Raw genomic sequence first — 26226 nt, forward strand, 5'->3', positions numbered from 1 at the left:
AGGAATGCTGGCGGTATAATTCAGTCTGAGTCCAAAGCCCTGAGAACCTGGGGGCCGCTGGTGTAAGTCCTGGAGTCTGAGTGCCCAAGAACCAAGAGCTCTGATGTCCAAGGAAGAGAATTTGCTCTTCTTTCACACTTTTGTTCTATTGGGGTGGGGGTGTTAGGGGAGCAATGGATTGGATGATGCCTACCCACGTTGATGAGGGCAAGCCTTCTTTACTTAGTCTACTGATTCAAATGCTAATCTCTTCCAAAATATCCTCATGAATCCAGAAGTAATGTTTTATCAGCTGTGTTGGTGTCCCTTAGCCCAGTTAAGTTGACACATAAAAATTAACTATCATAGGTTAATTTTTATAGATGAGGGCAAGGGTTTTTGTCTCTTTTATTTACTAATGTATTTTCAGCTGCTAGAACAATTCTTGGCACAAAGCAGGCACTCAATAAATATTTGTTGAATACGAATAAATAAAAGCATGAATGAAATAATATCAGGTTGAAGGCCTACATTGCATTTACATTTAAATTTTTTAGATCATAAAGATGGACATGGAGTCTCTTTGAAAATTATAGCAGCGCTTTGGGTAGCAATCTTTAAGGAGTCACCAGGAAGATTAACCTTCAGTGGAAAGGATATACAGTCTTACATGGGTCACAGAAATGTCACCTTGATTGACTACTACATTAGACAAGATCAACTTAATTTAGTTGCTCAGGGACATTTAGTTTCTATTTGTACTTTCCACTGAAATTAAAATACTACAACTGCTCATGTATCATTTCTTTTCTGGTAGAAATTCTTAGAGTAAGTAGGGTGTATCTGGGAAGAAATCTTTCACTACTTTGAACCTATGTAGTCTTTCTGCCTCAAATGTTTCTTCAAATACAGTTTCACCTCTGCCTGAGAATGCTAGCAAACATAGAAAGTGACTTTTTCTTCATTACGTTCATGAAAGAAAGGTTTTCTTGTTCCTCAGTCTTAGATCTTCCTCAGGGTGGTTGACTTTTGTGTTGACTGAGACAGAACTCTTCAACCTTCCTTAACCTTTCTTTCCATGAAGAAGCCATTTTTAATATTCCAGAGGTATTTTTCTTTCTTTTGGAGAGGCTGAAGGACCCTAGGAAATAATAGTAACAGCATTTGGTGCCTTTAGGGATGTATATATCGCACAGAAATTGGACAGTCTTAGGGACTGCTGTTAGGAAAAGCAAGACAAGAGATTGGACTTTTACTCTCCTCTCTCCCCCTTTTAATAAAGGATTATTGCCTCAATCTAGTATCTTCTCGAGAGTTTTAATTGTGCTTGTAAACCTCATGGCTGGTACATTTTAGCTAGAGATAATGAGTTACTGAGAAGCTGAAGATGCCTACAAGAGCAGCACACAGGTCTCTTTTGGCGTCATTTGCTAATTTCTTCTCTCTTACTTCTCTTCTCCCAATTCACTGATGTTTACAAACCAAACTTGCCCTACTTCATCGTACTCATAGCTTCAGTTTGTAAACTCCAAGGGAGTGACTTCACTAAGAGTACTCAACATTCTCTAATGGGATCACTAATTAATCACATGATTTTGGTGGCTGAAAAACCCAAGGTCTGCAGTTGGCAAACTGGAGACCCAGAAGAGCTGATGGTATAGTTCCAGTCCAACTCCAAAGGCCTGCGAACCAGCAGAGCTGATGGTGTGAGTTCCAGTCTGAGTCTGAGTCCAAAATCAGGAGAAGACTGATGTCCAGATTGAAAACAGTCAGAGAAAAAGAATTCTTTCTTACTTAGTCTTTTATTTTATTCAAGCCTTCAATGAATTGGGTGAAGCCCACCCATGTTAAGGAGGGCAAAATGCTTTATTCAATCTATTGAATCAGATGTCAGTCCCATCCAGAAACATCCTTGTAGACACATCTAGAAATAATGTTTAACTAAAAATCTGGGCCATGGTCCAGTCAAGTTTACACACAAAATTATCCATCACATCCCCATTTCCCTCTCCCTCCAGCTTCTGATAACCACCATTCTACTTGCTGTTTCTATGAATTTGACTACTTTCGATATCTCATCTAGTGGAATCATATAGTATTTATCTTTTTGTGATTGGTTTATTTTACTTAGCATAATGTCCTCAAGGTTCATCCATGTTGTAGCATATGACTGAATAATAAATCATAAAAAATGAATATTCTTTATTAAGGCTTAATAATATTCCATTGTATGGATATATCACATTTTGTTTATCCATTCATCCATTGATAGACATTTGGGTTGCTTCTACTCCTTGACTGTTGTGAATAATGCTGCTGTGAAGATGGATCAACAAATATCTTTTTAAGACCCTGCTTCAGTTCTTTTGGATATATACCTAGAAGTGGGATTGCTGGTTTGTTAACTTTTATTACAGAACATGATTTACTAATAGGTGCCCTGTGGAATGTCCTGCATGCTAGTGATACTCTTTCTTACAACAAATGTTCCCTTGATAATCAAGACCAATTGTCCTTGGTACAGAAGAACCATTTTTGCTCTTTGGTTTCCTAGTATAAGGAGCCCAGAAATAACTAGGTGACATTCTAAGCTTCCATTTTAATGGAACCATTGTTTTGTTCCATGGTGGAAGCATTTCTCCCTTGGGAACTAAGATTTAGACCAATAGAGTACATAGTTTCTGGGATGGAAAACAGATATTTCACTTTGGGATTATTAGGTATTATAGTGAATTGAGCCATTCCCTTTTCCAAAATTTGATCCTAGCATCTGCGAATCCTGGCTATGGGAGAAACATACCTTATATTGATTGCAAACTCAGAATACATACTGTATCCTGGAGGATATTATCTACATCTCACAAAGCATTACCATCTCTTCAACACCATGAATCTTCAAAAGGCTATTCTACTGTTCTATATGCCAGCTACTTCCAAGGGCTTAAAAACATAGGAAGACCAGTGAATTCTATGAAAATGAACCCATTTCCTTCATTTGCTATACAGTGAGTTCCCTGGTCAGAAGCAACACTATGTGGAATAAGTAATGTTGAACAAGGTATTTTAAAAATTCACGGATGATGATTTCCACATACATATTATGGTCAGGGAAGGAAAAATCTATATCTAGAGTAATGTCTACCTTACTAAGAATAAAGCATTGCTCATTCCACGATGGAAGTGATGTATAATCAACTTGCCACAAGTGGCTGGCTGGTTCCCCTAGAGAATAGTGCCATCCAACAGGAGTTGTAATCCTATCAGTTTTGGTGAATGGAAGTTTGTGCTGCTGAGCTATGTGTTATCCATCCTTGCTGTCATGACTTTTTTGTTGTAAGGACAGCAAAGGTGAGTAAGGACAAAGATTCCTCGGGAAAAGATGCTGGCTGACATTGCAGAATGCTTCATTTTGTTCTCCTGTTTACTGAGATACTGAAGTTGATCTGGACATAGTGACCATTTGAAGAGCACTGTCCACCATACATACTCCTGCTCAGACTACCTTGTTACCAATTTTCTAATTGTGTTCTTTTTGAGTCCCTGACTATTCAGCCAAACTGTTAGCTTCTACTCATAAATTAGTGTATATTTCTAGCTTTGGTCATCTCTCATTTCAGGCAAAATGACAATCAGATCCATGTGCCTACCGGAAGGGTTTCACTTCACCACTGTCTTTCCGGGTCACCCTGAGTGGGGCTGTAGTGCTGCGATTGTCTACTTTCAAGAAGTGTCAGCATATCATACAGAACTATTTGTATACAAAGCCCATTTTTCCCCCACTAGCAAACTGATCATAGAGAACTTTCTATGGGTCTAGTGTGTGGATCAAGAGAGAGGAAGCAATGTAACAAGAATAGGGCCCATGGGAACCTGGACTCCTTGCTCATGCAACTTGCTTGTGCCTTCAGGACTTACGTGTATACATCATGTTCACTTGATGATGTAGGGTGCTGTCGTGCCTGCCCACATTTATGGCTTGGTGGATCAGAAGCTAATCATTTTATCATGGGGCAACTCATGACAAATTGGTGACCATGCTTGTAGTATCTGCCAAGGACTAGTAGCAAATTAAATCTAAAGCTGATTTTCAGGAGAATAGTTATCTGTAGAGGAGGCTTTTTTGGTTCAAAAATCCTAAAAGTTTATGCTGTGATTCACTTATAAGGACCTGCCAAACTTGACCTGCTTGAACTCAAGCAGTCAGAATAATATCTTGCTGGAGAACTAGGTGGAACACATGATGTCTTCTGGAATGGAGAGTTGATCAAGATTTCTATAGACTAGATTATGACAGAGAGCTAGAGTTGATATAGCTCTGAAGTAGGGCAGTGAAGGTATATTGCTGGCCTTGCCATCTGAAAGGAGCTTTTGGTGGTTTTTGCTAAGATGATGAAAGAAATAGCTTAATTCCAGTTGCCAGGAAATGTACTGCTATGCTCCAACAATGACACTACATCTTTAACTGCAGCTGAAATTGGAGTCACATGTGATTATGCTTATAGTAATTCACTGTCATTCTCTAAGATCCATCTGTATTCTGCACAAATCAGATAAGTGAGCTGAATGTTGATGTGGTTGGAATAACCACCCCTTTTATCTTTCAAGTCCTTAGCAGAGGCACTAAACTCTGTAGTTTCCTAAGGAATGTGGCATTACTTTTGATTTACTATTTTGATAGCCAAAAATTCTAGTGACTTCCACTTGCTTTTTTCCATTCGGTTTTTGTCTGTAAATTCCTCTCTTCATGGATTAATCGTTACGGACATTATACCAGTTTCTGCATTCGCCTTTTTTATCTATGCGTTCCAAACTGGGGAAATCACTATAAGGTGGGTTCAGGTACCTACTGGGTTCCCTGGAGATAGACCTTAGCCCAAACTCAGGTAATCACCTGACCTCTGTAAGCTCCTACCCTAACTAGTGAACCATAACAGCATTTTAAGTCTCCAGGAATTGGTCAGTTCAGATCCAGTATATAGTTATCCCTGATAAGGGTGGTTAACTCCTCTTCCTCAGTGTATGATCACCCTGGAAAATGGTCAAATGTTTCGTTGAGGAAGGCAAGGAGGAAGATTGATATTATTATCTTTTGATAATATGTTAGGGTTCCTACAAGGGACCCATCCTTTTTATTCAAGGGTACTGGGTCTGTGAACTAGCTCAGGTCGGTCTGAGAATTGATTGAAGGCCAAGACTCTCTTTTGTGTTGATTTAAATCTTAGTTCTGGTAATCAAACCTAAGATTTCTTACTTATACAAAATCAGGTAACACTTAAGTAGAATGCATATCTATTTCAGTCCTAGGAACCATGATCCATTAGCCAATGCCAGTGATCTCCGTGGGTAAAACCATTTTGTTTATTGTTTTTACTTCACTGCTCATTATGATTTCTGTGTCCATTTTGTCATGAGAAGTTAAATGCTACCACTTGGCCTGTGTCACCCGAGATCCCATCGTCCTCACTGAATTTAGGGAACCTAGCTTCATGGCATCATTTTCCACTGTTATTCATGGTAGCTACATAGAGCTCGTCAAGGATGCTGGGGCCCCCCTCACCAATACATTTCCGAAACCTTGGTAAAGGAAGTGTTTTTTGGACTCTCCCAGGGAACATGGTTAAGGGGTGGGCAAGCAGGACTTACATGATAAATACACTCCATATGTTAGAAAAGTTATGAGCCATTTCCCTTAAAAACTCTGGAATGTTTGCAAGATGATGTAGATGTTTGTTTATGATCTCGGTGAATAAGACGAGTTAATATACAGAATTTAGTCTCAGTTTGAAAAGTATAACTGCCTATGAAATATTTATATGTAATGCTTTTAGAATGAAAAAAGGGATTTTCCTAGTCATGTGTATTAAATATTTGGATTTTCTCAGGTGAAAATAAAAACCATTTGAATGCTATTTTCTGTCTTATGATTCAATTAAAAATCAACGTTAGACAAAAGGATTTTTTCCTAGTTCTGAGGATGAACATGACTACTCATATTCTATAACAGATTTTTTTTTTTAGCCTTCTGTCTTATATTCTTTCTCCATTATTTCATAATAATTCTCTACTTTCGGAGTCTTGCAGGATACTGAAAAAGATAAGACATAGTTGAGAAGATAGAGGCAATAGACTCACCTCATTCATTACAACTTAGTGTTTTTATTGTGGAACTGTAGGTTCCTGAAGAAATAACACTAGCTTGAAAAACAGGTTTATTTGCGTCATGTAAAAATGCTTGTTTTTTGAGATTGTCTAAAGGGAAAAAAACTTAGATTAGAGGGCTTGGAATCTTTTCTTATACCCTGCTCCCTACTGTAGGATAATAATTCAAAGAAAAGATTTGCCAGGGTATACTCAAAGTTGAAATGTACTTAAAAGTGAGAGAGATTGAAACAGCCAGAAAGATGTGAAAGTTTGGGCCAGTATCCATGTATAGAGACACACACATAGGGAGAAGGACAGAGAAACTCAGAAGATGTTGAATTGGTGTTATTGAAATACAGAGTGTTCATATACATTCTGTTCTTCATTTAGACTTTGACCTTTGAAAAGCCATTTATGATCACTGCTCAAAAAATTTTTTTACTCTTTGTTATCTGTGAATTTTTAGACTTTCCTCTGATAAGATATCTTTAATACTCTATTTTTGGGGGGCTGCAATACAGTCATTAGAATAATATTAAGTTAAGTTAAATCAGTCATGAAGGTCCTGGGTCCTCAGTGACCCTTTCTTTTTATTTGTAAGCATTTTGTCATATTAAGGGACCAGTAATTATATCTTTTTATACTGGACGTAGGTTGGACACAAAACATAATTTTACTTCAGCTGAACTTTATTGTATAAACAGTTTTAGGAAAAGAAACTAAACTTTATTTTATGTAGAATATAAGAATATGTATGAGTCAGTAAGGATAGGCATTTTGTCCCTTACCTCTCAATGCTCATATTAAGATGATTTTATTCTTCTGAATTTCTAAAAGGAAGTTTTCTCCCTTATTGTAAAAGCCAGCAGATTTCCCGAGTGTCCTTGAATGATTTATTCATGGCCTACTTGTGTAGTAGCAAAAGAAAAGAATTATACATTACATTTTTTTAATCTTGTGCAAGAGAGCAATTTTAAAAATATATATTTGGTAAGACCTTTAATAAAATTTTTAATGAGTTGTCTTTCCAACTCATAGTCATTATAAAGAGAACTGTCTTCTCCATTATCATGGCTTAGAGCAGTATATTTTTTTCCCCTAGCTGGGATATAGATTGTTTCCATATTATTTTTGTTTTTTAAGTTAAATTTTCTTCTCTTTAAGAAAATCTAGAGTATACCCATACTTAAGATAATGTTTAAATTATATCTTGATGAATGTAATAAATTTATTAATAAAATTTTGTCTAAGATTAAAACACTAAATATCAATACTCTGAGATGAATAAAGGTGGTCTTATCATTAAAAAAATTTCCCCCTTTTTTCTTTTTTTCCTTCTTTCTTTCTTTATTACTAATTTCTTCTCTATTTCCTCAAAGTTTCAACAGTTGGATACTTGAAGAATATATAAATGATTTTATGTAATTATTCATTTACTATCTCTCCTCTTCTTTTTAGACTATTAATTCTTTGAGGACAGAGACTACAACAACTGCATTCACCTCCGTGTGCCTAGTGTCTTGGATTAGTGCAGAGTAGGAATTCAGTAAATCAGTTGAATGAATGAGTCAATGAATAATAATACTCATATTATGAATGCTTCTTTTAAAAATTATCTTTGTTGAAAGTGTGTTTCTTGTCTGTTGAAATATTTTTATTGTAAAATGTGGGGAGAAATTATAATAGGAAAAAATATTTTTAAGAAGAATTTTTTTAAATTTGTTACTTTTTTTTTTAACAGTTAAAGAGTAGTACAATAATCAGTCAATTTAATATGGTTTTTGAAACTAAACTTTTCATTACTTTGGGTTAATATTTCGAACTACATTTTACCATGTAACCTTGATTAGCTCAACTAATTTATGGCCTGGCTGAATTAAAATAGTTTGAGGCCATGATACAGAAATACTTATATTTTTACAGTGAGTATCATTTTAATTGAAATGTCATATGGGCCTATGTAGATAATAGCATTTTCATTATTTACTTCAAAATGTAACTTGAGAATTTTAAGGATTGAAGAATATTTCCAAGAATAACAGAAAATTATGTGCTTTTGGATTCAGAAATTATTATTTAAGCAAAATAGGTCTGACTGATCAGAAACAAAGACCAAAGTAAGTGTACATAATTCCCCCAAACAATGTTGGTATAGACTGTTCATTTAATGGTTGAATAAAAGGTATGTACAAAACACCTGAGTTAGGAGATAGGAAAAAAGAGCTCACCACTGACTGTGGTGTAGGTCTTGGTAAGGTACAAAGTAGCTATAACTTAAAACTTGATATATTATGAACTTAATCTGACCACTTTTTTAGAAAAGCTATTAATTTTTGGCTATACAGTGGTGTACTTTAGAGAGTAAGATTCTACTCAATGTTTCATAGTGTCTTTTCAGCTCTATCCAATTGTAGTAATATCTCTGTTACTGTTTGATTAGCTTTTGTCTCCTTGTGATTTTAAGGGTATACTTTCATCCTATATTTTTCTTTAGGCATCCACAAGGACAAAGATAAACCTCCCAGCTTCTCTGTTGTCCTTGAGATTTTAAGGCGTACCTTGACAGATTACCAGAACAAGCTGGATGATGCATCTAATGAGGTAACACTTGCACTGTTTGGTTCCACACATATAGCCTTCGGCCTACAACAGTACATACCCCTTGCTTGTTATAAAGGTCAGAAAAATTGAAAATGTTGAATTGGCAGCTTCACAGATACAAAAAAATAATAAATTGTCACTGTTCTTTAAGTGTGGCCTAAAGTCATGTCTCACTTATGTTTTTGTAACTACAATAACACTGTTATTTTCAAAGTTATAAAGACTGTCACTTCTTGAACTTCAAAATTTATTTATTTTATTTTAATGTAAAGCTTTACAAGTCATGTGTTGCAGTTAAATGTTAATGTGTTTTTATGAAATTTGGAATAGGCAGTGGAAGTTTAGGTTTTGTCAATATTTTAGGTTTAGATTTCTATGAATTGTGGAAATCTTAACAAAAAAGAGATAAGTTAATTTTCATTCTTTAAAGGGAGTAGTAAAGTATTGTTAGAAGTTTTTAAAAACAAGTGTTCGTTTGATGTAGCTTGGAAGTTTTTAGTTTGCTAACTCAAAAAGCTCATGCTTTTACTTAATCATCTCGTGTAGGTTGATAATTTTTTTGGATATTAAAATATTTTGTGAATTTGTGCTTTAAAAATTGAAGTTTGCTTAGTTACATCTTGTCAGATTAGGGAATTGAAGTAATTACATTAAATACAATGAGTTAGCAAAACAACAAACAGATTATTTAAGAACAACTACATACCATGGAATTTAGTGTTTTTCCTTCTGTTTATCTGTTTATTTCATATAATACAATGAAACTTTTCACATTTCAAGGGGCTTATTTTACTTTTGTTTAAGAAGGTGAACAAAGAAGGAAAAGTGAATCTTATTAATACCATCTGTAATTATTCAGAAGGCATAAAAGAAAGTGAGCATGAAATAATTAAATTTCTATAAAGAACAAATACTGCTAAGTCTTTTCCCAGTGAGACAAGACAACCTGTGTTGTTAGTACTTTATGAAACTCTTTTGAGGCCTAGGTCTGGAAGCTGCAGGGTAACTAGGAACATATTACCCACAGCGAATTGTTATTTGGGAGGATGAATGTCACATGATCCTCAGCACAGTTGAAAAGTCGACTCAGCAGGCTTTGGCTTAGTAATGTGCTTTGTTGTGAACCAGTGCCAGAGACAGCAGTGGGGAGACCAAGGGGGTGGCTGCAAAGAAAGCAAAAAGAGCAGTCTGACAGAAAGAAGAATGAACTGTCAAAGAAAATAAATCACAAGCGGAGCAGGACCAACTGATGACCTGCCACAAGCCTTCCCAGTAGGACTGCATGTGACCGACCCTGAAGTTGTCATATGGAGTGAGAGACCAGTGAATACCCTCCTGATGTATAGAAAGAACAGTCTTCTGCTTTGTCCTTTTTTCTTTCCTTATAGATGCCACTGTTTCTGGCATTTTGGTCCGGCAGGATTTTAAGAATAAAGTTATGTTTGTTTACAGTACAAATAAAATCTTTTATCCAGACATGTAGTAAAAATACAATAACATCACTGACATTTTAAGCTTGAATGCTTTTTCTTTTTAGCTTTATGAGCTTGTGACAGAAATTACATAGTTAACCAAGAGAAATAATTTTTAAGGCTCTTAATTACTATTGAAAAATTTATATTAAGTAATTGCATAAAAAATACATTTAAAGATTAGCTTTCAAGTTACCTGTCCTTAAAAAATATAAAAAAGTTACTTACATTTTCTTTCATCAGCTAAACAGCATGAATGATGCTAAGGAAAAGGCATCTAATGAACTTGATTCTACCAAACAGAAGATAGACTCTCACACAAAAAATATAAAGGTATTACGATTTAAAATAACTCTTTTCTTTGTATTAAGAAACAAATATAATTTTTCAGGAAAACTTTTTAAGTAGAGATATCTGAAAACATACCTTCCTATTTCTTATTAAGTATGTTTGGATATAGTTTTAATTTTTTATTGTTGATCAGAGTAACAAGAATGTTTTTTCATTAAAAAAATAAAATTTGATTAGATGTTGTTCTGGTTAATGGAAAAATTTATTTCCCAGATTTAATTATAATATCATAGGCTCAAAAAATGATTTAAGATTTAATACTCACCCTTCGATACATAGTAAACATAATTTACACAATCCCATCAGTATTCGAAGTCAGTTTTCATCATTTTAGGTGGAGATATTGTCTTTGGTATGCTTAGCAGTGGGCTAAGACTACACCTGGCTCAGGTCCAGGATAACAGTTTATTTTTTTCTCTTGGTTTTTATGTACTACATCTTTGCAAAACTATACTGAAGAAACTCTCAGAGTTTCTCAGTATTGTTGGATTTTTGTGTGTGTGTGTGTATTGGATCATGTTAAATTTGTCATGGACATACTTCAATAGAATTTGTTAAGGTTAAGGAATAAATAGTTCAGCAGAATTTTATGCCACATATTTGAGATTTGTATTAGTATTTGGAATGTTACTGAGAAGTAAATGTTCTTATATTAAATCAAATGTAAGAGATTTATTTTTAGAATGTTATTTACATATATTAAAATTTTGTGAGTTACCAAGTTATTTCTTTAATAATGAGTTAAAGGAAAAGAGTTTTTTGGAATAAGCTATTTTATTAACATTTTATGTTTAAATGTTAAAACAACACATTTTCTAAGTTTTTGCTATAATATTATGCTTAGAAAATGCATTCAATAAAATACCTCATGTTTAGCATTATTATCAAATGCTTGCTTTTGCGATTCTTTTATGTTAAAACTTTGGAAGTCTCCATTAAGTATTTTATATTTGTGTTCCCCACCCTTATGTTGGCCAGCCATCATGCAACCTCTTTTTTTGGTATCTCCAACAGGACCTTCAGGATAAACTGGCTGATGTCAGTAAAGAGTTAAGTCATTTACGCACTAAGTGTGCAGATAGAGAGGCTCTAATAAGCACATTGAAAGTGGAACTACAAAATGTGCTGCACTGTTGGGAGAAAGAAAAGGCGCGAGCAGCCCAATCTGAGTGTGAACTGCAGAAGCTTTCTCAGGCTTACCAGAAGGATGCCGAGGTATTACCTGAGACAAGACGACTGTCAGGAAAGGCCTTTCACAAATCTCAGTTTTATACATTTACATACATCAAGTGGCTATTTTTACTCTTATTTGATTTAATTCAAAAAATTGTTTGGAGCTGATGATTTTGAAGTATTCATGCCACCTGCAAAATCAGTCACTCATTTACTCTTGTGTCATCCTATTTTGTGAGAGAAGTAGTGTAGATTAACCCTTCTATCACTTGTGCAACTAATTTTCTCCATTTAGAACATCATATCTCAAGCAACTGTGCTCCTAATAGTCCTTTCAAGGTTTGCCTGATTGCTAATGACAAAACTTTTTTTTTCAGTCATTCAGTAGCTTGGCATGGTAGAAACATTGTCTATTTTTTTTTTTTTTTGGTAATCAGAAAGAACTGGACTTAGATCCTGGAAATTCTATTTACGAACTGTGTGAATATGGACAACCCACATAGCTTAGTCTCTCCACATCGGAGTTATCTTATTTGCAAAACAGAAGTATTTACTTTAATAGAGGGTCTTCTTACTCTTTATATCCAAATGTAGAAAAATATAAATCCCTCAGAATTAAAACTTTATTTGGATACCCTAGAGAGTTGTCTGTCCATTTTAATTTATTAATGACTTCTTAAAATATGATGACAAAACTTTAATATTCTGTATGAGCCTGTGTGAATGGAATTGTTATATTTTCTCTTATCCATGGGATATAGAACTAGTCTAGCTAGTGTGGAACTGGTTTATCTGAGCCGTCCTGCATATTGAGTTCATTACTCCAACAAATATGAACATGAATGCCAAGAGAGTAAAAAGGAAACATTCTTTCCCCTCTTCTTACAGTCTGGGATTTAAATTGTGTCCACATGAAGGGGCTGGAATTGTTCTACACATCAGATAATGATTAAAGTAAAGGAAACTAGAAGCCTGACTGTATTGTAAAGTCAGCATGTCTACAGCATTGTGGTTGGGTTCAACATGTGTGAATTGATTTTGGATCTTGAGATTCTCTTTTCATGCCAAATGGATGATTATCATGCATGGTTTATCACAGCCCAAGCAAAAAGGACATAATGGCGACACAATGAGTTATCCTGGAGGATGAACTCAAAGGCAAAATGTGGAGAAGGATGGTTTTAAGTGCCTGAATATTACATTTGGGTAGTTATATGTAATGATTTTTAAACATCTCAACCAGTTGAAAATGCGAAAGACATCTTTAATTCTTAAAAAAGAGAAAGGCATATAGCATATTTATGAAGATTCTGATATCCTAACTCAAGTTTATGGTTTTAATTACATATTCATATTTTTATTTTTTAATTGTTATATTTGGAAAAAAACTAAGCTGGCATATAGGGAGAATTAAAGATACACATTTTGATATATATCAGAAAACTTCCCCATAATTTCTAATTGCAAAACCTTTATATATGCTGTATTTAGTTTTTCTTATCTAGAAGGTTAGAATTTTTATTTTTTCCCTCTTAAAATTTCTCCTTTTAAAAAATTTCTTTTTCTGCTGATCTTTTAAAAAAATCTTAAGGGAACTTTTTTTTTTTATCTACATAAAATATTCATTTTGCAGGTTCATTTACTTTGTCTTGAGTTTCATTATTTGGGGCTTTATAGATGAAACACTTTATAAAGACAGCCATTTGGCATTTCTAGTAAGTAAACTCTCCTTGTGTGTTCAAGATGAGATCGACTTTTTACTGAATTCTATAGCATAGTGTTTCTAGGTCATTGAACAATGGATATTTCAGTTATTGCAATGGCATTATAATTTTAAAGAACTTTATTTTTATGTGTTTCTAATTAGATAGTTTTGAAAGTATATTTTGGACAGCAGTGTCCATTTTTTCCCCCATTACTTTGCAATATTTAAATACCTACAAATACCCACTGTGCCAAATACTATATGAACTTACAAGTGGGGAAAACAAATGAGCCCATCTTCTATATCTTTCATATCACTGTCTGCTTTGCCTAAGGGGCTTGGGATAGATTTCCTATAAGTGGTAAGTAAACTGGAGTCTCTGGAGGAGGAGGAAGAAAGCTGAGTAATTGTGTACCTGTAAAGTACAGATATTGGTATAACTTTTTCTTTGACAGAGTTGAGTAACACTCTTCTCTCTATATTGGTTTTTGACTTAAAATAACATGTTTTAGCAAATGTAAATATGAACTTATAGAATTACCATACTGATTTCTAGTTAGAAAAGCTTAGAAACAACTAGTTCAGATACTTCATGTTAGAGCTGAGGAAGCTGAGGCCCAAACATGCACTTGCTCAGATCACATCCTCAATAGTAGCAGAGCTGGGGTAAAAACCCTGGTCTTCTGATTTCTAGACTTTAGATTTTGAATACCAAGTGTAAGCCATGCCCAGTTTCTATCTGATGCTTAATTATGAATGTAAAAAAAGGCACCAAATTGACAATATTCTGAGACTTGAGTATTTTAATTCCTTTCTAGGTTTTTGAAATAAATTCTTTACCATGCGATTTTTGTTTTTTACTTCTTACACTGTTTATATACGGGAATTAATTATTTTTTTTCTCGCAGGAGAAGCTAACCTTCCTTCATACCTTGTATCAGCACTTGATAGCAGGCTGTGTGCTCATAAAACAACCAGAAGGCATGCTGGATAAATTCTCTTGGTCTGAGCTTTGTTCAGTCTTGCAGGAGAATGTTGATGCCCTGATCGCAGACCTTAACAGGGCTAATGAGAAGGTAACTGTCCTCAGGCACCAGATACCTCTATTAAATTCAGTGACATTTGTCCACATCACAGTATCATTAAGAGGGGCTGACATTCATCTTATTTCAAAAAGAATTTGGATGTTAATAATTCAATACCATTAATTATGGCTTGTCTACAACTCAGTTTGATGCCATTGCTGTGGGCATGTAAATGTGACTGAAGTCTGTATGAAGTCTCTAAGCTCCACCTTCTGTGCAGGACATGCTAATACTACTAGCCAGTATTAGCCACAGGGACCTAATTAAAAGAAAATAAATTAATCTTACTGATGAAGCAATTCAAAGAACTTAGTCATTTACATTAATAAACCAACTCTTTATGTTAGCATAAAATAGAAACAAGATACAGTTATTCAAAAACATAATCCTAAAATTCTTTGCTTAGGAAATAATGAGGTGTTACTTTAAAAGCACTTAAAAATTTTAAATTATGCTTATGACATTTCTTGAAATATAACAAACTGTATATTACCAAACCCATTCAGTGCTTTAGATTATAAGAAGTATATATTGTAGGAGAAAATGGTAGATGTTATTGTCACTTTATCATTCACAAGCCTGGGAAGTCTTTCAAAAAAAATTGAAAACCTTTTCGTTATAGAAAATTAAAATGGAAATGGCTTAGCAGGCCAACATATAACACCATTAAAGATATTGATTCTTATCTTGGGTCTATTGAACTGGTCAGCACTATGTTTATGTGGTTTAGTTTCCAGATCTTAGTTGCAACGACCTTTGCTCTTAAGGGGCATGAAAAGAAAAACTGTTCCCCGAAGTTTTTCTTTTTAATCTTGGCCCAATTTTAAGGTAAGGGAGATCATTTTACTTTGATCCAATTGGGAAACAACCATAGGCACTGAGAAGTAGGAGTGAGGAAATGAGAGAATAAATTTTGAGAGACATAGATGCTGTTTATGATTGTAAATGTGTTTATAATGGGTTGAAAATTATTGATAATTAAAATGAGTCCATGTTTTAACCCTCTGAAATGGCATAATGTTTTAGTAGATTTTTATAGTTTAAAAATATCGTTAATTGTCATATATGTTAGATGATGAGGGTTTTCTTTCCAGTATTTTGGATGTGAAAAAAATGGTTGGAAAATTCTGCTTTCTTATATGTACAATGTTCACAGATTTGTAAGTCTCATTTAAATACTTTTCTTTCTCATTAAGATATCTGAGTAATATGAGCTTTGGTCATAGAAATAAGAATATTCTTAATTTTTAAAGTAAAAGTGGTTATAGAATGAGTAACTTTATTAGAGAAGAATAAAAGATTTCTCATCTAAGCATACAAGTGACACCATTTCCTGCTAACATGATAATTTGCCCTAACTAATTCCTGTTTTATGATTTCTTAATTTTCATTTTAACTTAAAATGTTTCTCTTAAGGAATAAAATATAGTAGAAAATTTTAGATATTTTTTGCAAGAGGTGATACAAGGAAATGGTTTGTCAGCATATCTCATTCTCTGTTGCATTTTTCCATTTAGATAAGTCATCTAGAGTATATCTGTAAAAACAAGTCTGATACGATGCGAGAGCTTCAGCAGACCCAGGAAGACACCTTCAACAAAGTGGCAGAGCAGATTAAAGCCCAGGAGAGCTGCTGGCACAAACAAAAGAAGGAGCTGGAGCTGCAGTACTCAGAGCTCCTCCTAGAGGTGCAGAAGAGGGCACAGGTATGCTCCTTCTACAAAGAGCTTTGAAAAATGAATGCTCAGTCTTTATTTCAAGTATTTGCTTTTAGTACTATTGCCAAGTCAGTTGAAAACTTCTTGAGAACCACATAGTACTCGTTAGGCACAAGTGATACATATACAAACACACAAATACATAAATGGATGTATGTTGTGTGTGCCTATGTGTTAAGGATTATCTTTCACTTAAGTTTGAAAACAGATGGGTTTCTGGTTAAAATATCTCAGGATGCATTGATCAATTAAAAGCTAAAATTGTATTTTCTTTATTTTAAAAATAAAAGGTTAAAGAGATATGGTAAAATATTTTCAGTTTAGTATAGGTATCCTCTTATCTAGTTTATTCCACTTGTAGAGGCTCCTATGTGAACCATCATTTTAATTCATTTGGGGTGAAATTTGTGATACTATTAACATTGTGTAAGAACTAGAGTTATAGTTGTAGATCCAGTAGCAAAATAATTGACTATTATGTCTTCTATTCTACAACAGAAGTTATGGGTAGTTAACATAACCATATTTTTTTTCCTACACAAATTAGTGTTAACTAATTTATATTGGTAACTGTCATTCCTGCCCAATCAGGAATAACATAATGGTAGCGTATACTTTTTATATATTGAATTTAATAATAGAGCACTTGTTTTCAAGATGGGATACTTAGGAACTGAAAGATTATTTATTCTTCCCATGCTTGATTCAGTGTTTAACCTCTTATTTGGTCCACTCATGTGTATATTAGCAAGTATAATTAAAAAAAAGAAACCAAATGTATTTTATATTTGTTAACAAACAGTTTCAGTTTGCTTAAAATAACACCATTCTGGCCTTTGTGAACTTATGCCTTTCTCAATGAATTCGAATGAATTAATACACTCTCTTAAAGTAGCCATTTGTTCACTGTATTAAAGATGTCTTTAATATGTGATATGTGATGTGATATGCTCTGCATTTTCTACTACTGAAGTAAAAGACTGAAACAATTTATTTTATTTTATTTTATTTTTTAGAAGTAATGTTGACATACAGTGAAGTGAACAGATTTTATATGTACAATGTGATGTTTTGGTGAATGCAAACAGCCATGTAACTATGACCCCACTTAAGACTTAAAACATTTTTATTACCCTAGAATGTTTTCATGTCCACTTACAGCCAGTTTCCACTCCCCATAGGCAACCATTGTTCTGATGCCTGTCATAGGTTATATTCATTCGCCTATTCTTGAATTTCCTTTTAATAGAATCATTTAGTATATAGTCTTTGGTGGCTGGCTTATTTCACTCAAAGTAATGTTTTTGATATTCATCTATGTTGTTGGGTGTTTCAGTGGTTCATTCTTTATGGTAGAATAGTATTCATTTTATAATTACACCATAATTTGATAGATTGTGATTTGATAGATATTTGGGTTGTTTCTAGTTTGGGGCTATTGTAAAATAAAATTGCCACAAATGTTATTGTTCAAGTATTTTGTTGACATAGGTTTTGATTTCTCTTGGTTAAAAGTGTAATTGCTAGGTTATAGGATAGGTGTATATTTCTAAAAAATCTGTCAAAGTTTTTTTCCAAAATGGTTGCATCATTTTATATTTTTACCATCAATGTATAAGAGTTTCCATTGTTTTACATCTTCTGCAACATTTGATATTGTCAGTCTTTTAAATTTTAGCCATTCCAGTTATTTTAAAATGATATTTCATTGTGACTTTAATTCACATTTTTTTTATGATTAATGATGTTCATCATTTTTCATGTACTTATTGACCATTCACACATTTTCTTTTATGAAATTTCTCTTCAAGTTTTTGTCCATTTAAAAATATGGGTTGTTTGTGTTTTTATTATTGATTTGTAAGAGTTCTTTATATATTCTGATATAAGTCCTTTTTCATATATATGTATCACAGATATTTTCTTCTAATTGCTCACTTTCCTTTTCATTTTTTAATGTTTCTTGTGATGATTATAAATTATAAAATATTGATGAATTTTAGCTTATGAATCTTATTCTCTTTTGGGTATTTATTTTTATGAGCTAAGTAATCTTTCTGTATCCCAAGGTTGCAAAGATAATCTGTTGTTTCTTCTGGAAGCTTTATAGTTTTAGCTTTTCCATGTGTAGGTCTGTGATCCATTTCAAATTAATATTTGTGTGTGATGTTAGATAGAGGCTGAGGTTCATTTTCTCTCTACATTTACTGTTCCCACATCGTTTGTTCAAGACTTTACTATCCTCACTGAATACCCTTCCTCCATTTGTGAAAAAAAAAAAAAAATTGACAGAAAAATTGTTGTCTATTCCTACAGTTTTACCTTTTCCAGAATGTCATATAAATGGAATCATATAGCATGTAGCCATTTGGGTCTGACTTTTCCACGTAACAATATATTTGGGATTCATTAACGTTGTGTTTATCAATAGTTTGTTTCTTTTTACTGCTGAGTGATATACCATTGTATGGATGTACCATTTGTTTATCCAGATACTTGCTGATGGCCTTTAGGTTGTTTTTATTATTTAGCAAGTATGACTAAAGCTGCAGTAAACATTCATGGATAGATTTTTGTGTGATTATAAGTTTTCATTAGGAGTTGGATTTCTGAGTTACATGATAAGTGTTTATTTAACTTTATAAGAAACAATTATCAAATCGTTTTTCAAAGTGGTTGTATCATCTTGAATTCTCACTAGCAATGTAAGGCAATACTAATTGCTCTGTATCTGTGCTAGCATGTGATTTTCATCATTTTCCTTTTTATTTTTAGCTAAATAGGTATGTAGTGACATGTCATTGTGGTTTTAACGTACCTTTACCCTAATGAATAATAATGTTAAACATTTTTTCATATGCTTATTTGCTGTCTTCTTTGGTGAGTTCTGTTCATATCTTTTGCTCAGTTCTAATTGAGTTGCTTGTTTCCTTATTGCTGCATTTTGAGAATTGTTTGTATATTCTGGATATAAGTCATTTGTCAGATATACAATCTGAAAATATTTTTTTACATTCTCTTAACAGTAGTTTTGCAGAGAAAGTGTTTTAAATTTTCTTAAAGTCCATTTTTTTATTATTTTTTTTTTTTTATGAGTTGTGCTTTTGGTGTTGTATATAAGAATTCTGCCTAATACACAGTCACTAGGATTTCCTCCTGTTTTTTCTTCTAGACATTTTATAATTTTAGGTTTTACATATTGGTCTATGATCCATTTTGAATTAATTTTTATAAAGGCATGAGGTATGGTTGTTGTGTACTTTTTTTTTCCATGTATAGATGTCCAGTTATTCCAGTACTATTTGTTGAAAAGATTACCTTTTCCTATTGAATTGCCTTTGTACCTTTGTCAAAAATCAATTTACTATATTTATATAAGTCTATTTCTAGAATTTTTCATCTGTTCCATTTATTTATTTGTCTATTCTTTTTTAAATACTTCTGATTTTTAACACTACTGATTTAATTACTGTAGCTTTTTAGTAAGTCTTGAAATCAGTAATGTGAGTCTTCCGACTTAACTTCATTTCCTATCAGTTCTTTTATTCTAAATCTGCAGGAAGGCATAGCAGTAAGGGAGTCAGTCACCACTAATGCTAATGTTTTTAAAGAAGCTTTCACTGAAGGCTTTTCTTTGAAGAATGTGTACTACTTTAGACTTTGATCCATGGGCATGCAAATTGAAAGTATCATATTCATTACTTCTAAAAGTACATTAATATTATATATTGGCATATAGTCTGTGTTATTTATATACATATTTAAAATCTCATAAAATATACTTGAAGACACAGCAGTAATACACTTGGATTTTATATTTGGTAAACTGCTATAATATATATTACAGGATCTATACATTTTATTTTAGGAAATTTTGTTATGATTAATGCTGTATCTCCACTTACCCCCCAAAGCTATAGTACAAATAACAATATTTTCATTTTATAGTACTTAATGAATTTTTAAAAATTATGTTGATAAGGTTATGACGGGGGAAAGTCCACAGTTTCGGCATAGGATTACGGGTTGTAAAGGATGTTTCATGTCAGATGAACATAGCCATTGAGACCATCTGTTGGAAAACAAATAGTTTATCTGTAGAGACCTGTGTTTAATGTTTGATAGTGTGAAGAAGTGGTTAGTAAAAGACAGCTAGTTAAATAAAAATCAATTTTTGGATTTGAATTACTTTTATCTGAAAAAATTTAGTACAGTTATTTGCAAGATGTTTGAATGGGTAAGCTTTAAAACAATTAGTGGAAATGCTGTTAAGTAAATGAAACTTGTAGAAGAGGAAGCTTGGTTTCAGCATCACAGCATATTTTTAACATTAGGTGAAATGTGCTAGCCACATGGTTGGGTAATTCTTGAATTTAAATATTTTGGAGCCATCATGTAAATATATCTCAAGCATCTATGCCTACTGAAGCATCTGGGCTGAATGCCACATTACATTCCACTTACTAAGTTTGTTTTTGCAATCTTAGTATATATGTTGTTATTTCTTTTCTCTCTGACTAAGTTCCTACTAGAATAAGAACTTCCTTTATCGAAGAAGATTTTTTACTGTCAGTTAAGTATGGTTAAACCTTGATATAATGTTTTTGTAAACACTTTAGGTTTGATATTTTAGTAAAATCAGGTGAGTTTAGAATGGAGAACAAAAATCAAAGAAACTCAGATTCATCATACTTTATTGTATTTTATTCCTCTTATATCGTGGTAGTAAGAGTACTTTTGGCAAGAAACCTGGATTAGTCATAAAAGTATTATTAGATATTGAAACTTTAATTGAATTCCGGAACTATTCAGAGATAGAGCACAGTTTGTCTATATTGTTGGAAATATTAGAAATATATGCTATTTTTACATATGAAGTGATATCTGAAAAGAAGTCTAATGACAACTCAGTTTCATATTTTCTGAAATCTCATTTCTGAGTAATTCTTGATTAGTTAATAATTAAACATAATAAAGTATGAAAAAGCTAACCAGTGCCATACTGTCAGCCATTCACAAATGGTAGTTCCCTTATCTCTTATTTTTCTCAGATTTCTTTTATTCTGAGATACTGAATTTTTCATGTACTTTATTGCAAAATTACTACTATAGGTAAGACTATCAAGACAATTTTTATATAACGTAGTTAATATTAATAAATACATGTTATATACCAGATATATAGGACACTGTTTCATGCTGTGGTACTAATGAAGAGGTATGATACTTTGTTTTTTCCTCAAAAAGTTCTAAATTTAGTTGAGAAGACATTAAATAAATACATGAAACATTAAATTGTATAAGGTTTATTACAAGGCTGTACTTAATTAATTGCCAAAACATGCTATAAACGTAGAAGAAGAGGTAGTCAATGTTTGAAGGCTTCATAGAAGAGACTGGAGCCAACTTAGACCCTGTTGCCAAGATCGGAAAACCCAGAGGAAAGAGACATGAGACAGATCATAATTTAGAGATAATGCTTACTTTCTAACAATCTGAAGTAGTATCTTTTAACAGTCAACAAACCAAGCATTTTGTCTGGATCAACACTTTTATTCTCAGTCTATTGATATTTGTGGGCTTTTTATAAATCGTATTGCCTTAGACACAAAAGAGTAAATTAAACACAGGCACATAACATTTTTGGCACATTTATTTTTGACATGCTAAATTTACAAAATGAAGATAGTTTTTTAAGTTATGTAAATCATCATTATGAGATTTGAGTATATATACGAAGATCAGATTATAGAATTGCTACTAGCGGTCATATGGTAACTCTGTAATAAACTATTTGAGGAACTGCCAACTGTTTTCAAAAGCTGCTGCACCATTTTAACATCTGCACCAGCAATGTATGAGAGTTTCAATTTCTCCACAAGATGTGCTTTATTTTTAACAGAGAAACATTTACATCTTAGAAAAAGCAGGTAAATTCCTGTTTATTATATGTTAAAATATACCATTGCATAGAAAGACAAAAAATGTAACATAAAAATAAGACATTTTAAATGAGGTCCTTTCATGTCTATATGTCATTGAATGTCCAGTTTGCAGTTTGCCTTTTTGCCAACATAAAGAATAAAAATTCAGCAAGAAAAATTGATTAAAAAAACAATTTTACTCCCCAGGGAAATCTCTAATTTCTGGCTCAAAGTCTCAAGAGTGGAATGCTGTAAAGCAATAAGGCATCCCTCAAATCACATATATTTCAAGAAGTAAGTGCATGATTAATTAAGGACAGAAGCTATCCCCTATTTTTAATACACTTCGAATCTGTCAGAGAGTAAAGGAAAACTAGTGAAATTATATAATATTTTTGATATGCCAAAGAAATCTGTATAAAAGATATCCATCCTTTATTTTCAGGTTTTATTTTTTTCAAGATAAGATTGGGGGGAGAATTTTTGAATATTATTTTTGGAATTAAACGCAATAAGGAACTTTTCAGTATCAGAAATGCTTTTGTTCCATTTGAAGGTGATGTTCCTTGTTTGCTTTAAAAATATTGGCCTTTAGTCTTTTCATGTGAAGAACATAGGATTTTTGTTTTTTTTAAGGAAAATTTGCTCTTATAGCTATTTCCAGCCTTACCATCAAACAAGCTTTGTTCTTCAAGGATAATTCACAGTAAATAATGCAGTACCTCTGAAGGTCCCTGTGGAATATCAGAATTAATTTAAAACAAAATCCAGACATGTTGATAAGTTCCAAATTACATTTGGAAACTATCTTTTTTTATTATATTTTTCTTCTCTTTACATTTGTAAAGCTTTTTATTCATTGGGTATTTATTTAATTCCTGTTATGGGCAAAACACTGTGCTAAGCACCAAGGAAAATTTTATAAAGGATTATTAATTTATTCAATATTTATCAAATACCTGTAGGGTATAGAGCACTGTGACAGGCACTAGAGTAAATAATTCCTGGCCTCTAGGAACTAGCATTCTTTTGTATTCGATGGAGAGTGGATATACACATATGATATATGTAGCAGTGTGAGAATTAAATGCTTGAGTAGTTTAAGTTCAGAGATGCTCAAGGTCACTGTGAGTGAGAATGATAGTAAAAGGTGTCATGGCATATGTGGACTGTGAAATGCGCTCTGAAGTTTGTTAAAATTTGAATAACATTAGGAGAGTGGAAAGGGAAAGACCCTGGGGGTGCTAAGATGTAGTTAAATTGTGAAAAGTGCTGGTGAGGTTCCTATCTGGATACTAAAGGAGCAGATAGTTCTCTCCTATTTCTTCACGTGGAGGATCATGGGAGAAGGTGAAACCTTTACAAAAGAAGGTGTGGGAGTCTTGTGACTTGAGTGGAGAACCTTGGTTTAGTAAAGACAAAAAAGTTAAGCAATAGGATTGGATTGCCATAATTGGAAGTAGCATTGAACTGGGCATGAATGGCTAGTAGTGATGACATTTGGAACTAGGGTGGTAGCAGTAGAGATGGATTGGGATGTATGTTGTGCTTGCTGATGGTTTTGATTTGGGAATGCAGAGGATAGGGTAAAAGAAGGAGGAATTAAGACTGACTACAAAATTTTGACTTGGACAGTTGTGTAGATGTTGGTGTCATCTACTAATGTAAAGAGGACCATTATGAACACTTTTAGGAGAGAAATCAACAGTACTGGACTGGATACTTTAGCTTGAGATGGCTGAGAGGTATCTAACTGGAGGTGCCTACTGGGCAATCACATTTGTGATTCTGGATCTCAGAGGAGATGCCGAACATGCAGAAATATAATTGTTAAGAAATGAACAAAACTCAGATTAAGTGTTAATGTTACTGTTTTGTTTGTTTGTTTGTTTGGTTAGCCTACTGCTTGTCAATAAGAACTTAAATTTTTTTAAAAAATTTAATTTAATATTTTTAAATCTTTAATTCAAATATCCCACTTTGTTAATCTTAGGTATCTAATTGATATTGGCCTGGTTGATTTTTTTTAATAACCTGTGGTATCTTGATTGTAATTTTTTAATAACTTGGTATCTTGATTATAATTACTTAAATCAAAAATAACTTGAGACAACAGATGGTTATTAAACAATTAAACAGTCTTTAGAGATTGTTTATTTTTACTTCCAGACGCCACGTATATTCTTTTAGCAATTTTTATTCTTTTAGCAATCGTAAATGACATCTCTTTCTTACAATACAAATTATACAAGTGTCATGAAAACATGCATAGTGGTAGTAATTATTATTAATCAGAACTTTTAAATATATAAACACTACAAGTGACCAAAATTCGGGTGCCATGAAATGACATAAAGATCTTCAAAAATTGCTTTATTACACTGCCACTACACTATGAAACCTAAAGTGAAAACTGGCTGTGTAAGTCAGGAAACTCCACTGTGTTTCTGTTTTTCTCCATATAAACAGAAATGGTGTATTTTTGGTAATATATTTTAAATTTTTATTTTTTCTATCCACATTTTGATTAACCTCTCATGCTCATCCCAGGACTGCCTGTTTCTGGCTGCCTCTCTAAAATGTTTTTAGCTTTAACCTGATAGTTGGTGGAAGTGGACTAGCTGTACACGTTAGAGTTTTCTATCTATCATGCACTAAAATTAGCTAAATCTTTTTCACAATTGCTTTAGTTTACTTTTAGCAATCTTACAACAATCCATTGGATTTTGACCAATGACTTTGAATATTACATTTAAATATTTAAAATATCATTGGCAAATATATCTTTTCACCATTTTTTTTATTGAAAAAGTAAGTTTTGTTGAAAACGCATTTCTGCCTGCGACTTTGAAAATGTGAATTCATAAATAGGCTGCCACTAGGAGCCTGATTAGGTAAATTTTTATTTCTGCTACCCAGCTACAACCATTGTGCCTCTTTTATCTTAAATTTTCTATAATTTTCCTTTTTTCCTCTAATTGAACTGATGGAATTGATTTTGGAGAGAATATGAAGTTAACCTCTATAATTTCCATTAGCTCCCCTCATTCCGTCCTCACTACCCACAACTTTGCTGTTACTTTTGGCAATTTTTATATATGTTTCTGATTCTCCCATCCATTTACTAACGCATAGAGACTGTTCCAGGATTTTATGACTTCTCATAGCTTTTTGGATAAAGTTTAAATTCCTTAGCTTAATCATCTGTTATCTACTCACTTCTCAAATTTTCATCACTATTCTTTTTTCTTCAGACATATAGCATTATTTGTATTTTCTTAGAACACATTATCCTGTTTTCTGGCTCTTACTTTTTCACGTGCTAGTCTTCCTGCTTTCTCTAGCTACAGAACCTTTTCTTAAAGGTTCTCTCTCTTTAAAGGGTGTCTCACATCTGCTTCCAAACAGTTCATCTGGCTTATGCTTCTCAGAGTTCCTTGCTTTCAGCTGCTCCCAGTGGGATACCACTTCCTTTACAACTGTCTTCATATGGAGCTCTGGGACACAGTCCCAGTGATAGAATACTGCTATGACAGGTTGGCCATCAGTGATGTGAATAGGGGAAAGTCACATTTTTTTTATTTTCTCACTTCTTTATTTCTCACAGATATGGCTTGATCAGACTTTGGAGAAGAGTTAGAGTAAATGAAAGGAATTCTAGTATGGAAACATTTAAAATCATGTCTAGAATACTTTTTCTCTGCCCAAGGGAAAGCATCAAAGAAGTTGAATCCTTCAGACTGGCTAGGCTTTGACACCAAATCTTGCATAGTAGTGAGGAGTCTGTATGATTTTTTTCCTAGTCTGATCACCTTTGAGGTCTTCCTGCCAATGTAAGTTTTAGAAATGCCTTTGAATCTTTTAGTTGTTTAGTAGGTAACTCTTGAATCAGACACACACTAACTATAAACCTCTCCCAAAGATCACCATTAGATTTTAGAGTGTTCTGACCAATAATACAAAGAGAAATAGTTTCCTTAATGCCCCCAAAAGAATTCTCTCAAAATGAAGACAGCACTTCACTTTATCATATATATATACAGAGCATGATTTTTCTGACTCTGACCCACTTATTCA

The 26226-nt window shown here is 33.1% G+C and overlaps 1 protein-coding gene across 6 annotated transcripts in view; it reads left to right on the forward strand.

Annotated features, from left to right (window-relative positions):
• The window catches only part of CCDC171 (coiled-coil domain containing 171), a 281050-nt gene that overhangs the window by 101725 nt on the left and 153099 nt on the right, over positions 1 to 26226 (forward strand). For all 6 annotated transcript variants that reach the window (XM_011365306.2, XM_023533732.1, XM_023533731.1 and 3 more), the window contains 5 exons: positions 8615 to 8721; positions 10437 to 10526; positions 11559 to 11759; positions 14331 to 14498; positions 16025 to 16213. In XM_011365306.2, coding sequence (XP_011363608.1) covers positions 8615 to 8721; positions 10437 to 10526; positions 11559 to 11759; positions 14331 to 14498; positions 16025 to 16213 — 755 coding nt within the window. The remainder of the gene's footprint in view (positions 1 to 8614; positions 8722 to 10436; positions 10527 to 11558; positions 11760 to 14330; positions 14499 to 16024; positions 16214 to 26226) is intronic.

The sequence above is a fragment of the Pteropus vampyrus genome, unplaced genomic scaffold (genome assembly GCF_000151845.1).
Source record: "Pteropus vampyrus isolate Shadow unplaced genomic scaffold, Pvam_2.0 Scaffold109, whole genome shotgun sequence".
Lineage (NCBI taxonomy): Eukaryota > Metazoa > Chordata > Mammalia > Chiroptera > Pteropodidae > Pteropus > Pteropus vampyrus.